The following is a 14,341-nucleotide window of genomic DNA, read 5'->3' as shown; positions in this document are numbered from 1 at the left end:
TGTGCAGGAAGTCTGCCGGCTCGGAACCACAGCGGGGGCAGGCCGCGTCCCCGGAGAGGCCCGCACGGTGAAGACGAGCCGGTGTGAGGTATGCCGCATGGAGATAATAAATTTGGATGAGTCGTAGTTTAGCGGAGGCCGTCACCAAGCGGGGGGCCATAAGGGCGTCCCGCCAGTCGGCCTCATCCAGGGGACCCACCCACCCCTCCCAGCGCTCCCTAAGACCCGCAAGGGATGTAGGGGTGCAATTGACAAGGGAACGGTAAATCCTGGAAATGCCCCCCCTCCCCAGGTTGCCCAGCAGGACCTGAGCCTCCGGGGGGCTGTGGTCTGGCAGCCTGACGTCCAGTGGGGTGTAGGTGCGTATGGCGTGGCGCAGCTGGAGGTACCTATAAAATTGAGAGGAGTGAAGGGAAAAACGCGCCTGCAGCTCTGAAAAGGAACACATCCGCCCTCCCCGCCAGACGTCCCCCAGTTGGGAAATGCCGATGAGGTCCCATGATTTGAAGCCTTCCAGCTTCGTGACGTCCCGCAACCACGTCCCGTGCCACAGGGGGGTGACCCAGGTCAACAGTCCCGTCCATCGGGTGAGGCGGAGCGCCGCACGCCAGGACAGGAATACAGCCCTGGTGATGTCCGGGCAAGAAGCAGGGATGGGGGCGCCGTACAGGCGATCTTGGATATCGGCAAAACCCAAGCCGTTAAGTTCAACCCTGTAGGCCGGGTCGGACCAACCCCCTCCAAACCAGTCGTGAATGACCAGGAGGCGGGTGGCCATGTAGTAGAGGTAAAGATCGGACATGCCCAGGCCCCCGTCAAAGGTGGGTATGCGGCACGTCGACAGAGCCAGCCGCCGCCGCCCCTCGCCCCAGAGAAATCTCGTCGCCATCCCGTCCAGTTCACGGAACCACGGTCGCGGAAAGGAGTGGGGGGTGTTTTGCAATACGTACAGAAACCGGGGAAGGATCATCATTTTGTAGAGGGCGATCCTCCCTAGCGGGTTAAGGGGCAGCTGTTTCCATCGCTCCAGGTCGACCCTGGCCCTCTTGACCAGGGGGGCGACATTGAGCGCCCAGCTCAGCTCCGGGAGGAGGGAGACCCAGATGCCCAGGTACTGAAATGATAGGCGGCGCAGAGGGATGGTCTCCTGCCAGTCAAAGCATTCCCTGGAGGGGTGCAGCGGAACCAGGATCGACTTTCGCGGGTTGAGGGAGAGACCCGATGCCCGGCCGAAACGGCTCAGAATGGATAGTGCGCGCGGTCCGGAGCGCGCTGGGTCCCCAAGGTACAATAGGACATCATCCGCATAGAGGGCGATTTTGTCGGGTTCCAGGCCAGGCCATTCCCACCCCCGAAGGAGGGGGTCAGATCTAATCAGGGCGGCCAGAGGTTCCATCGCCAGAGCGAAGAGAAGGGGCGACAGTGGGCAACCCTGCCTCGTTCCCCGGCCGATCCGAAAGGGCCGCGACAACGCCCCATTAACCGGGCATAGAGGACTCGCACCATCCCCACGAACCGAGGGCCAAAGCCCATGCGGGACAGGACGTCGAAGAGGTAGGCCCACCCCACCGAATCGAAAGCCTTTTCGAAGTCGACGAGGAGTAGAGCGAGGTACGGGGTCAGACGATGGCGGTGGGCCAAGGCCACGTGGAGACGGCGCAGACAGTGGCGCGTACCCCGAGCGGGCATGAAGCCACATTGATCCGGGTGGACCAAGGTAGACAACAGAGGCCTAAGCCGCTGGGCCAAGACCGCCGCATAGAGCTTCACATCGGTGTTGATGAGCGAAATTGGGCGGTATGCAGCTCTATCGGTGGACGGCGGCGTGGATTTGGGCAAAACCACAATCGTGGCCAGGTCAGACTCCGGGGGGGGAAGGAACCCCTCTCAAGCGCCTCCGCATAGTGAGCTTTCAGCCGCGGGACCAGCGTGTCCCTATAGGCCGCAAAGAATTCCTGCGGAAAGCCATCCGGGCCTGGAGTCTTCCCCGCTGACATACGCCCGATTGCTTCCCCGATTTCTTCAACGGAGATGGGGGCCTCCAGGCTCTCCATTTCGTCCGGCCGAAGCCGGGCCAGGCAGGCGGTCCCGGGCGCAAGCAGGGTGTCCAGAGAAAGGTCCGGCGCACGCTCTCGGTAGAGCTGAGAGTAGAACTGGGCAAATGCCGTTGCCATCCCCACGGAGGAAGACTGGAGCACCCCCGACGAGTCGGTGATCGCCGGAATGATGCGCGACGCCCTGGGGTAAGTGGCCAGGCGGTGCAACAGTGCACCGTTCTTGTCCCCCCAGCCATACACCCTCGCTACCGAGGACTGCCAAAGAAGCTTGGCCGCCTCGAGGGACCGCTGACAAATCTCCTGACGAAGGAGCCGCAACTGACGGTCCACCGCCGGGTCGTCATGCTCGGAAAGCGACTGCTCCAGCCGCAGCGCCCGGGCTTCGCAAGCCGTGAGCTGCCGCAGCTGTGTCTGGCGATGCCGCACCACATGTGCCTTGGCCGCCCCCCCTGATGGTTGCCTTGCAAGCCTCCCAAAGGGTGCCCGCCGACGAAACGGAGCCCTCATTGGCACCGTAATAATGAGTAAGCTCAGTGCCAACCGCCTCGCGCAGTGTCTTATCCTGGAGGAACCAGGCGCTGAACCGCCACACCGGCCTGGCCGCGTGGGGCGGGGGGCCCAGACTCAGGAGGACTGGTGAGTGATCTGAAATGCCCCTGGGAAGGATGCGGGCATCCTGGACGCTTCCGCACTCGGCGGGAGGGACAAAAATCACGTCAATACGGGCATGAGAGTGGTGAGCGGCTGAAGTGTGGGTGTATTGACGATCGTAAGGATGCCAGAGCCTCCAGGCGTCGCACAGGCCCTGGGCCTCCGCCCATCCCGCCAGCTGTCTCGCCCGCGCGGCGCGGGAATCCGAAATCGGTCCCGACGAGTCCAGCCGTGGGGCCAGGACCGCGTTAAAGTCGCCCCCAAGGACGGTAGCGCCCACGGGGAGAGAGTCCAGCAACGAGGCAGCGTGGGATAAAGCCTGCGACAATCCCGAGGGGGGCACATAGAGCGAGAGGAAGCTGACTGGGCGCCCCTCCAGTGTACCACAAATAGCAATCCCGATGCCATGGGGCGCACGGGCCACCCTCTGGAGGATGAAGGGGAAGGAACTACGCAGCAGGACCACCACCCCACGGGAACCACGGGAAAACCCCGAGTGCCACACCCGATCGTACCCGTAACGCGCCAAGAAAGGGCATTTTTCCCCAAGGAGATGGGTCTCCTGAAGGAGGAGGACGTCGGCCCCAACGCGCTGAGCATACTTAAGGACCGCCGTGCGCTTAAGCCTATCCAGCAGGCCGTTCACATTCCAGGACAGGATACGCAGCTGCGCCCTGGGGGCTACGTCAGCCATAGATACAACGGGGGCACTGGGACGCCGCAGGGTCGGAGCCACCCCAGGGGAGCCCGGAGGACATCATGCCGCACCGGCGCGCAGGGACCAGGACCCATGGGGAAAGCAGGGGACAGGCAATGGGGGGCCGGGGGTGCCAGGCTGGGAGCGGGTGGCAGCAGACCGTGTGTGTAAGCCAGCGCGGAGCGCTGCAATGACGCCCACGGGAGGAAGCCTAGGGGCGCCAAGACGGGAGCGGGCAGCAGCAGGCCGTGTATGTGAGCAAGCGCGGAGTCGTGCAGTAACGTGCGCAGGAAGCAGCGATGTGGCGCACCCAGGAAAAACCAGACACAAACGAAGAGGACCACCCTCCCTAGGAGGAGCATCCAACAAAACATCCAACAAAACCCACCCCCCAACCCCCCACCCTACACTTCGAGAACTGAAGCATCTGTCGCCCGAACTCCAACAACAATTACAAAAAGCCCCAAGCGAACCGCTCGGGTGTCAAGAGCGTGGTGGACCCCTCCAGAAGTACGGATGCAAGAGTTCCGGCCTGAACTACCATCCATGAGCGGAGATCCGCTAAGTCCAGGACATTGGTGGAGGCCTCAGCCGCGGGGCCGGGCCGCCAGAGCTGCCGCCAAGACAGAAGACCACTCAGAGTCAAATGGTCGGGCTGCGGGAGAGATCAGACAGGTCCACAGGCGCGATGAGGGGGGTCAGGGATGGGTCCGGCGGGCGCGGCGACCAGCTCCGGGGGCCCCCAGCCGCCCGAGAGGATGTCCCGGATGAGGCCGACGAGTCCCTCGGCCTCCTGCCCGACATGCTCGTGGAGCGAGGCCCAGCTGCCAACCCCCCCCCCGGGGCCGCCGGGACTGTGTGTGTCTTCTGCGGCGTGGGCGAGGGGGTCTGGTTGTATCTAGGTCCGAAGGCCTCCGAGCCGGGGACACCCGCCCGGATTGGCGCAGGGGTCGCTCCTCAGTGAGCCAAGTCCAGGCCGCCCGGGGAGTGTCGAAAAACAGGGTCTTATCCTGATAGACCACGCGGAGGCGGGCCGGGAATTGAAGTTGGTATCGAAGACCCAAGGAGCGCATCTTATGTTTCACCTCCAGGTATGAGCGGCGTTGCTCTTGAACCTCCCGGGTGTAGTCAGGGAAAACCATGATGGTGTGGTTATTGAAGGACAGGGGAGACTGCCCTCGCGCCTCCTTCAGAATAGCGTCTGTCTCTGAAATTGAGGATCCGCAGGATGAAGGGGCGCGGTGGGGCCCCCACCGGAGGTTTGGCGGCCAACGACCGGTGCGCTCTCTCCACTACAAACCAGGAGGACAAGCTGGCCGCCGGCATCCAGGACTTAAACCACTTCTCTAGAAAGTCGTCGGTGCGGCCAGATTCGACCCCCTCCGGAAAGCCCACCAGACGGAGGTTGTTGCGGCGGGCCCGGTTTTCGGCATCCTCCGCCCGCCGGTGCAGTTCCTTGGAATGGGTCGTGAGCTCCCGGACCTGATCCTGGAGCTGCCGGATGTCGTCCTCCGCGGTCGAAATGCGGGACTCCGTCTCGGTGATGCGGGCCGTGGCATTGCGGAGATCTTGTCGAAGGAGCGCCACGTCCACCTTCACCTCCCCGACCATCCCCTCCAAGGACGTGCGGGAGGCGGTGATGGCCTGCAGAATGGCGGCAAGGTCCGTGCCGGGGGTCGGCGCCGCCTCCCCCCCAACACCCGGGGGGTCGGAGGTCGTGAAGCGATCAATCTTGGTCTGGTGGGGCGCGGCCGCCGACTTGGCACCCCTCTCCTTGCCCATGACTGCCCTCGGGGCTCGTGCGCCGGTGCCCAGGCGCTGTGTGGCTCGCCGTCCCAGTGTCCCAACAGCCAGCTGGTGCGGATTCGAGGGGCAGGAGCGATGCCCTCCTCCCGCTGCGACGGGCCAAGAGACCACCGGGGGCGCCGCAGCCCCGCGTAAAGGTGACCCGGCGTGGTCTAGGCCCACCGGTATCTCAGGCACAGGGCCCGTGTCCAATTAAGACCCCCACTGCGGCCTCCCGGGCACCCACCGGCGGCGCTCCCCGCCGCGATCTGCAACTGAGCCCCCCCCAGAGAGGGGGGAGGAAATAAGGGTCCCTTTTATTGCTGCCCAGGCGCCGACGTCAGTACCTGCTGCTACACGTTGTCCGGGGCTGCCCTCGGCCCCCACAGAGAAGGAATCCAGGGCCGCTCACTCAGGCGCGGATCAGCGTTGTCTCGGGGTCTCTCGGGGTCTCTGCAGGGCTCAGGAGTCCCGTGGGCACAGCATGCAGCCGCCAAGAGCCGCCCCAAACCCCCGTTAGGGCTCACCCACTCAACAGGCACCGGATCTGCGGCCCCGGAATCTTCCTCCGGTCTCCCTGCCAAAGTGGGAGTGCGACCTCTCTCTCTCGTGCCCACGCTGTCTGGTACGGCAGCCGGGTCCGCTGCAGCGCCGCTGGGAGGGCCTCCGGTCGCGATCCAGAACCAGGCTGCCGAGGCTGCTCCGTCACAGGGCCAGTCCCACCATCCACGACCACAAAGCACCAGGCGGCGAGGGGAAAAGCCCGTCAGGCCAGCCGCCACCTCCCCGCAAAACACGTGGCCAAGGTGTGCCCCTCACCACAGCAGCACATTCAGGAGCTCCCAGCGCCGCGAAGGCCCGCCATTTTGCGAGCGAGCAATCCGCTCCTCAGGCACCGGAACTGCAGCCCCGGAGTCCTCCGCTGACCTGCCAGAGTCGGAGCGCGGCTTCACACTCGCCCCCGCGCCACCCGGTATGGCAGCCGATACTGCCTCAGCCGCAAGCCAGAGCCGGGCCGCCGAGGCTCCTCCCCCGCAGGTCCGTCTCCGCCAGCAGCGACCAGGAAACACCAGGCGGCGATGGAAAGGGTCCGTCGGGCCGGCAGCCGCTTCACCGCCGGACACGCAGTCAGGGTGCACTCCCCACCACAGCAGCACTCGGATCCAGGGAGGGCACCGCAGGGGCATCCAGCGCCGCGGTCACCGCAGGGATGCCGCCATTTTGCGAGCGCGGCGCGATGCCCCGAACGTCGGCAGCGGGACGGCTCAGTGAAGGCTCGGAAGTCCCCGGGATGCAGGCAGGGCTGGTCCGCAGCGTGGACAGCAAACTACTCCGCTGGATGGCTCGATTCAGGTACGGATATCGGGCGGATGGCGGAGGGGTCCCGGAGCACTCTTAAAGTGCGTCCACCATCTTGGCTTCGCAAGCCACGCCCTCTAGAGGTAATTCTAAGGTAAGGAATCTATCCCTACTAATGTTTCTTACAGATATATCGTTACCGAAGGTAAGTAACTTGTTCATTATGGTAAATACCATAGGTTTTCCCTTGTTAAATTTTGGCAGGTTTGACCTGCTGAAATTTAACAAAAGTTAGGGTATTTAACACATCCGATAATTATCGGATGCGTTAAATACCTACCAACTCGTAATTCCAACCCATGTGTACACAGGAGTTTACGCATAGGTCAAAATTTTACGAGTCACTCGTAATGAGGCCCATAGTGTTGTAGGTTTAACTTGAAAACACAAAAGACTTGGGCTTGTCTTACCCTGGGGTAAATCATGACAGCCAACTGCAGGCTGGTAGCAGCTTGTTCAAAGAGACCGTTAAAGGTTGCCCCTGTACCTTGTCAAAGGATAGTAGATTTAGCACACAAAAAAAGTCCTTGTACTGGCCGTTATAAAGAACGAAAGCAAACTCTGGAAATAGATGCAAAAATTGTACCTGGAATTAAGATCATGAAGAGAATTCCAGCTCCACCATCCATTCCTTTGATTTTCCATTATGTGATGCTCAATAGTTCAACGTTCTGGGTTTGAAAATGGGTAGTAACTGAAATTTTAAGCATTTAGTTGCTAGTTTTCGGGTTTGTGCGAGCAAAAAGAATGCCCTGCCTTCTGTTCTTTGACTTGTTTAGAAGCCTTGAGCTTGAATGCATGATGACTAGAACGAAGTACAGTACACTCAATGCACGTGTAAAAAAACCTAGTTAAATGTAGGAAAAATCCCAATAAAGAGTATAATACACACCCTTAAAATAGAAGTGAGAGCAATTTTTTTAATGTCGTTGAAATATATTACTATCTTTTTGTTGTAACCGGAATAACCAATTTAATTTGTCATACATGCCAAAATTATGTATTAGGTTTAGAATGTTAAATTGCAATTTGATTACGACAACTTCGACGAAGACAACCAACACACTGAACCCTCACCAACCACCCTCGACAACTGGACAGCCCTCACCACTGAAGACGATGAAGTCAATCCACTCCGGGGCCCCTACGGACCCCTGCCCCCACCACATTTTCAACAGAGCCACCAACACCATCGCACCCATGCTCTGCCACACCATGAACCGCTCCCTGGCAACTGCCTCATTCCCTGACGACTGGAAACATGCTGAGATCAACCCCCTCCTGAAGAAACCCTCGGCGGAACCCACCAACCTCAAAAACTACAGACCCATCTCCCTCTCCCTTTCCCAGCGAAAGTCATCGAGAAAGCCATCAATAGCCAACTCGCCACATTCATCGAAGAGCACAACATCCTCGACTCTTCCCAATCGGGCTTCAGAAAAAACCACAGTACGGAAAACGCCCTCCTCGCCGCAACAGGCGACATCCGTACCTTACTGGATAAAGGAAAAGCAGCAGCCCTCATCCTCCTCGACCTCTCAGCGGCGTTCGACACAGTCTCTCACCGCACCCTAATACGCAGACTCCATGACGCAGGGATCCAAGACAAGGCCCTCGACTGGATGTGCTTCTTCCTCTCCGGCAGAACGCAGTGGGTCAGACTCCCCCCTTTCCTCTCAGATCCTACACCTACCACCTGCGGAGTCCCCCAGGGGTCCTCCCTCAGCCCTACGCTCTTCAACGTCTACATGGCTCCGCTCACCCCCATCGTCAGAACCCTACGGACTCAACATTGTGTCATAAGCAGATGACGCCCAACTCATCCTCTCCCTATCCAACGAACCCAACACCACCAGACACAACTTTCGAGAGGGCATGGAAGCCGTCCCCAAATGGATGAAAATCAGCTGCCTACAACTAAACACCAACAAAACGGAAGTACTCATCATGGGCCCAAACCCCGACGACTGGAACGACACCTGGTGGCCCCCTGCCCTCGGAAACCCGCCCATCCCCACGGACCACGCACGCAACCTGGGAATTATCCTGGACTCAGAGCTCAAAATGGACCGCCAGATTAACACCGTCTCGTCGTCCTGCTTCCACACCCTCCGTCTCCTACGCAAGACCTTCAAATGGATCCCCCTCGAACACAGAAAGACCGTCATTCACGCCCTGGTCACCAGCAGGCTCGACTACGGCCACGCACTCTATTCCGGAATAAACAAAAACCTCACCCGCAAGCTACAGAACATCCAAAACGCCACCGCAAGACTGGTCCTCAACCTCCCAAGAAACTGCCACATCTCCCAGCACCTGCGCACACTCCACTGGCTCCCCATCAAAGCTAGAGTCACCTTCAAGATGCTAACCCACGCTCACAAGGCCCTCTATGACACCGGACCAGCATACCTGAACAGCCGACTCAAATTCCACGCACCCCAAAGGACCCTACGATCAGCCCAGCTCTCCTATGCCGTGGTCCCCCGCAGCAGAAAGACCAGATCGGGAGGCCACTCCTTCTCCTTCTGCGTGGCTAGAGCCTGGAACGACCTTCCGCTCCATCTCTGACAGATAACATTGCTCCCCATCTTTGCAAGAAACCTCAAAACGTGGCTCTTCGACTGACCACCTCCTTGATGGACTGGAACCTGCGACCCCCACCCCTCCCCCCCCCCCCCCCAGCGCCTTGAGACCCTTACGGGTGAGTAGTCGCGCTTAACAAACACCTGATTGATTGATTTGGTTTGATTGATCATGTGGCGGATACTTATTTTTTCACAACTGTCACTGCCAGCAGTATGCTATTTCAAACAAATTGTAGCCCTTCTTCGCTGTTGGATCTGTTGATCTGTCCTATGATGAACTGGTGTATTTTAATCTTTCTTCATGACAGCAATGAGCAAATGCCTGTATTTTTTGGAATGATCGTCTTTAAATGTGCTTTTGATTAGGCCTGTGCAGTGAAGTCTGTTCTGTTTGCGGAGTTTTGCTGAGTTTTTTGCACTTCGCGCTCAGTGGAGCTCACGGAAAGAAGAAAACTCCGTTCCCCGTAGTGCAGAGGGGTATAATTTCTACCCGAGCGGCAGGAAGATCAGCTTGAACGTCAGTTCACATTGCACTCTGCCACATGCGGAAATCCGCGGCGTTTTTTAGTCACTTTGCGGAGTTCCGCAAAGCAAAACTACGCAAACTTCGCCCAGGCCTGCTTTTGATTAGAGTTTATCATCAGCTCTGCAAAGGATATCATAAAAATAAGCCTAAATGTTACCTCCGATTCAGCCTCTACAAAAAAGGTTGGGATAGTAGACCAGTGTGTGTTTGTGTGTGTGTGCATGCGTCCGTCCATTTAAGGGATGTATGTAAAATTCATCCATCAAACCTGAAATAGTATTGACATCATGGTTAATAACAACGGTTCAAAGTCACGCAAGAGGCTTAATGGCAAAGGGTCGTTACATTTGCAAATCCATTCAATGAATTATATACCAGGTCAGATAACCGAATCCATATGTTTGTGTTTTTACAGAAAACGTGATTAACGGACAGGATTATGAAGTGATGATGCAGATTGACTGCGAAGTGATGGACACCAGGATTCTGCACATTAAAGCCTCTTCTATCCCTCCGTTTCTGCGAGAGCAGAAAGAGAATCTGACCAACACTTTCTACAGCCCTTCCACTGAGACTTCCAAGCCCACCCATGTTGTAAATGTAATTTCAGAGGCAACACTTTAAAGGTGCTTGATGCAAGCCGACAGACCTAAAGAAGCAGACTTTCTTACCTTGAAAAAGAGATTTGGATCCTGCAAAAATGCTGTTTCGTACTATTATTGATCATTTAAGCAGTAGTGTACATCAGCATTTGAACGGTGTTTGCCATAATACTTTTCTGTTTTCTCTGGCTACTAAAAGTAGCCATAGAAAGGTTTTCTGGCTAATAGCTGAAGGGTACAAAGTTATGTAGTTCTCCACGAATTCGAGTGCTCACGTTTGTGTAACATCTTAAACTAAAAAGATCTATTTCCATTTGCAATCACATCGCTTTCTAGTACATCAGTAGAACATATACATGTGAGTGACCCAAAATAACGATATGCATTGAATGAAGGTCGGAGGAGCTTTAGAGGGCTCATCCGAAGTCTGCTGTGTTGGTCATCTTGTGGGTCTGATTCAATTGTTAGCGGTATCACTCCATGTGATGTTAAAAATGGTGGAAGTAGGGTGACTGCACTGTCGAATCATGGCTATTTAAAGAATATGTGGTCGCGCCACTGAAATGTGTGAGAAACCCCTTTTTTAGGTAATTATTTTAACCAGCCACTGTACAGTGTGGTAATCTGAAAAAAATAGGGTGTTTTAAATTGTAATTAGCTAAGTTGGTCTTTTCTCGTCTTATTGCTATCATTAACATTATTTCAACCAGCCACTGTACACTATGGTAATGTGTAAAAATAGGGACTTTTTAATATAGCTAGGCGTGTCTTCTCTTGCCCGATTTGTATTATTAACAGAACAGGGTTATTATCACTTGTCTTTGATTGTCTCTGGGGGCAGTGCTAATGTATCACTGTGAACTATGCCCTTAGGAAGATGGAGCTTGTTTTTATCATTTATGCAGTGGTAGTGGTAAAGTGGCCTCCTTGTGATCCCTTAATCTGGGCCACATTTCATAAATACTACTAAATATTGATAATTAACGAGAGAGCAACTTGACTAAAAGAACATGTCAAAGAGGTACACACAAACCTATGCACACCCACAAGTATGCCTCTTAAAATCAAATCCGACGTTAAGTTGTCCTAGCCAAAGCAGTTGTCGAGCATAATTAACTCTTCCAAAGATTATGCACACCTGCTAGTTAAAAAAAACTATGCTTTAGTCGTAGATGGACTGTACAGTGCATTTCACATTTGATTGGTAACTGTGCCCACCGTAAATCTTCGTTGAGCACAGCTCATTAAATTGTGCTGTTAGCATTGCCGGTGATTTCAGAGGTAGATGCCTAGATTGGGTCATCGACTATGGACTGATTGCATCAGAGTCTTGATGTTCCCATGATTCATTTGCAAGATATCTTTCAAAAGGAACGAGACTCTGTATGGAAAATAGTCTTTTATTTCTATGCACCCCCTGTGCTTTCCATACAAATCACTGACTTATCTATTAATATTCACTCCGGGAGTGGCCTGTGGAATGTAGACCCCCCTGTTAATCGGAGAGGCTTACTTTCTACATACCGGTACAAAAGGGGGTGGTGATGGACGGAGCATCAGAACCAATCAAACACTCACACCCAGTCAACAGATCTGTAACCAGTCCTAGGAAGCTTGTTTCCGGTCCAGGGAAGGCATGGCTTGGCAGTTCGGGCTGGACTGTTCCCATGAGGCACAGGGTCAGACTGATTTGCATATGGCCATGTCTGAACTGGGGTGGCAGAGTGGGCTAAAGAACGGTGATGGATCAAACCCAGATCTGTTGACTGGGTGTGAGTGTTTGATTGGTTCTGATGCTCCGTCCATCACCACCCCCTTTTTTACCGCTTTGTTCGCCATAAGTTGGCAGGGTATGCTCAGACGTGAGTCCCTTGCTCACTTTGCCACTGGATTCAAGCAAGCCTGGCTGAAGACGGCTGAAATGCCAGAAACCGGTCCTAGGAAGCTTGTTTCTGGTCCAGGGAAGGCATGGCTTGGCAGTTCGGGCTGGACTGTTCCCATGAGGCACAGGGTCAGACTGATTTGCATATGGCCATGTCTAAACTGGGGTGACCGAGTGGGCTAAAGAACGGTGATGGATCAAACCCAGATCTGTTGACTGGGTGTGAGTGTTTGATTGGTTCTGATGCTCCGTCCATCACCACCCCCTTTTGTACCGCTTTACTCTCTACATACTGCACTGGAGATGGCTACTGTGTATTACATGCCCCTTCTCCTGTTCCAAAAGGGCATGGACCAGCCATTGGCAAGAGCAACACAAATGTCAATTCATTCATCTTTAGATAATTGGTCAGAGGCACTGTAAGATATATGTTCATGTTTATTCTCGGTCAAACTGAATGATCAGATAAATGTTATTCTAAACATTATGCAAATACAATTTTCTGACAACTTGTATCGAGAGAAAAAAGTAAATTAAAAGCGAATAAAATAATGCTACACATGAATATGAAATGTCTTATTTCACTGTCTTCATTGTTCTGTGATTTTCACAGGTTATTTCAGGAATCCTGGACCTTGTAAAAAGTTTTGAGCGTATTCTTTATTATAATTTGGTAAAACTAAATGCCTTTTGTTAAAAACATTCCCTTCATAGACAACAGGTCTGTCTTCGTCCAGCCTCTAGGCCGATTGGCTACACACCAGCCACCTGGTTGCCTGTGGTATGTGCAAAGTCAGAACATATTTTACCTTTTGGGCCCTCGAGGAATTCTAGGACTTCGTGAAACATTTAGTGACTCTTACAATCTCTCAACTAAAATCCAGGCTAGGAAAACCACATAGGACCAAGACTTGTCTTAGCTATCCCATGGATAGATCAACTATTATCTCTTCAGTATCCCTGAACTGGTAGTCTGAAATAAAAAAAAGTGAAAGGCGCAGATGATATGGAAATAGACAGTTCTTTGTTGTCGCTCATTATTTTACAGGTCTTGTGTCTACCATCTGCAAAAATTGAATTTTTTTTCTCCCTGTAAGGCTCTTGTCGCTAGCAACCTCCCTTGGTCCCATTGACCATGGCTGATTGGCCACATCTTTCATTCACCCACATCGCCTCCCCCTACCCTACCCACACTGTAAATGCCATCACACACCACTTGGTACCCCTATACCAGTAGCCCACTTTCCCATTCACTTGTTGTTACTTGAGGATATGGAGCACCGATGAATAATGGGCGTGAATGCTAATAATAGCACTGATGCAGATTGAGCAGGACGCATATTGACAAGTGAACTCATTAGCAATGGCTGTTCATATTTTTACTGAAACACAAAGCACCATATCTACTATAGACTTCAAGCCGAAGATTCCTCATCTTAGTTGTCAAGCAGTATACCTGCGTAATGGTAGGTGGTGTCATTTGACTCTGTGTCGTCCGCACCTGAACTGATGTTCACAGTACCTTTATAGGCGTTGCATTAAGGTGCACTGACGTCAGTCTTTTGCCTTTCCACGCTAGATAGCGCTGATCCGAGAAGAGTTGACCTCAGTTGTTTTTTGGCTGGCTTTTTAAAAACTTTTGTTTAAGCCTTTTTTGAGAGATTTTCTCTTCTAGTGTGACAGGATGGTCCTCAAAGAAACCAGATGGTTTACACAATGTGGTGCCTTTCATAGGCAGATGTCTGTGACAGACCCTCACTTGGTTTGTCTGTGGCGCTTGGCGTGGGACTACGACTCCAAGACCTGTGAGGACTGCCGCAGCATGCACCCGAAGGCGATGAGGGAGTGGTCCCTCGAGCGCCTTGTCGCTCGAAGTCTGATGAACCCTTGATGCTCAAGTTCGCATGGAAGGTCCCAGGACCATTCTTGGAGCTACACTCGGCGATTATTATCCAACTTGAGGTCGGCGGGTAAGTTCCACAGTTGAAAAAAGTCTAAGAGGTCTTAGACTTCGCTACTCCCATTGTTTTCTTCTGATGAGGCACTGGATCATCGGCACTCCAGGCCACACGCTTTGGCAGAGCTTGAGTCGGGGTCTGCTCTGCACTTCCCTGACTTTCCCAGAGCCAAAATGACCTACGCCCAGCACAAAGAATTTTATGAGGCCATGAACCTCATGTTTGGGCGGCTCGGC

At 54.3% G+C, this 14,341-nt stretch overlaps 1 protein-coding gene across 2 annotated transcripts in view; it reads left to right on the top strand.

The window, feature by feature from the left end:
* ATF6 (activating transcription factor 6) overlaps positions 1 to 12,041 on the top strand; it is a 740,128-nt gene extending 728,087 nt beyond the window's left edge. For both annotated transcript variants that reach the window (XM_085654834.1, XM_085654835.1), the window contains one exon: positions 10,079 to 12,041. In XM_085654834.1, coding sequence (XP_085510960.1) covers positions 10,079 to 10,287 — 209 coding nt within the window. In that variant the 3' untranslated portion in view covers positions 10,288 to 12,041. The remainder of the gene's footprint in view (positions 1 to 10,078) is intronic.
* The last annotated feature ends 2,300 nt before the right edge of the window (positions 12,042 to 14,341 follow it).

This window comes from Triturus cristatus, chromosome 4_1, assembly GCF_964204655.1.
Source record: "Triturus cristatus chromosome 4_1, aTriCri1.1, whole genome shotgun sequence".
NCBI classification, from domain to species: Eukaryota; Metazoa; Chordata; class Amphibia; order Caudata; family Salamandridae; genus Triturus; species Triturus cristatus.
The sequence above is the reverse complement of the archived record's forward strand: the minus strand, read 5'-3'. Positions and strand labels throughout refer to the sequence as shown.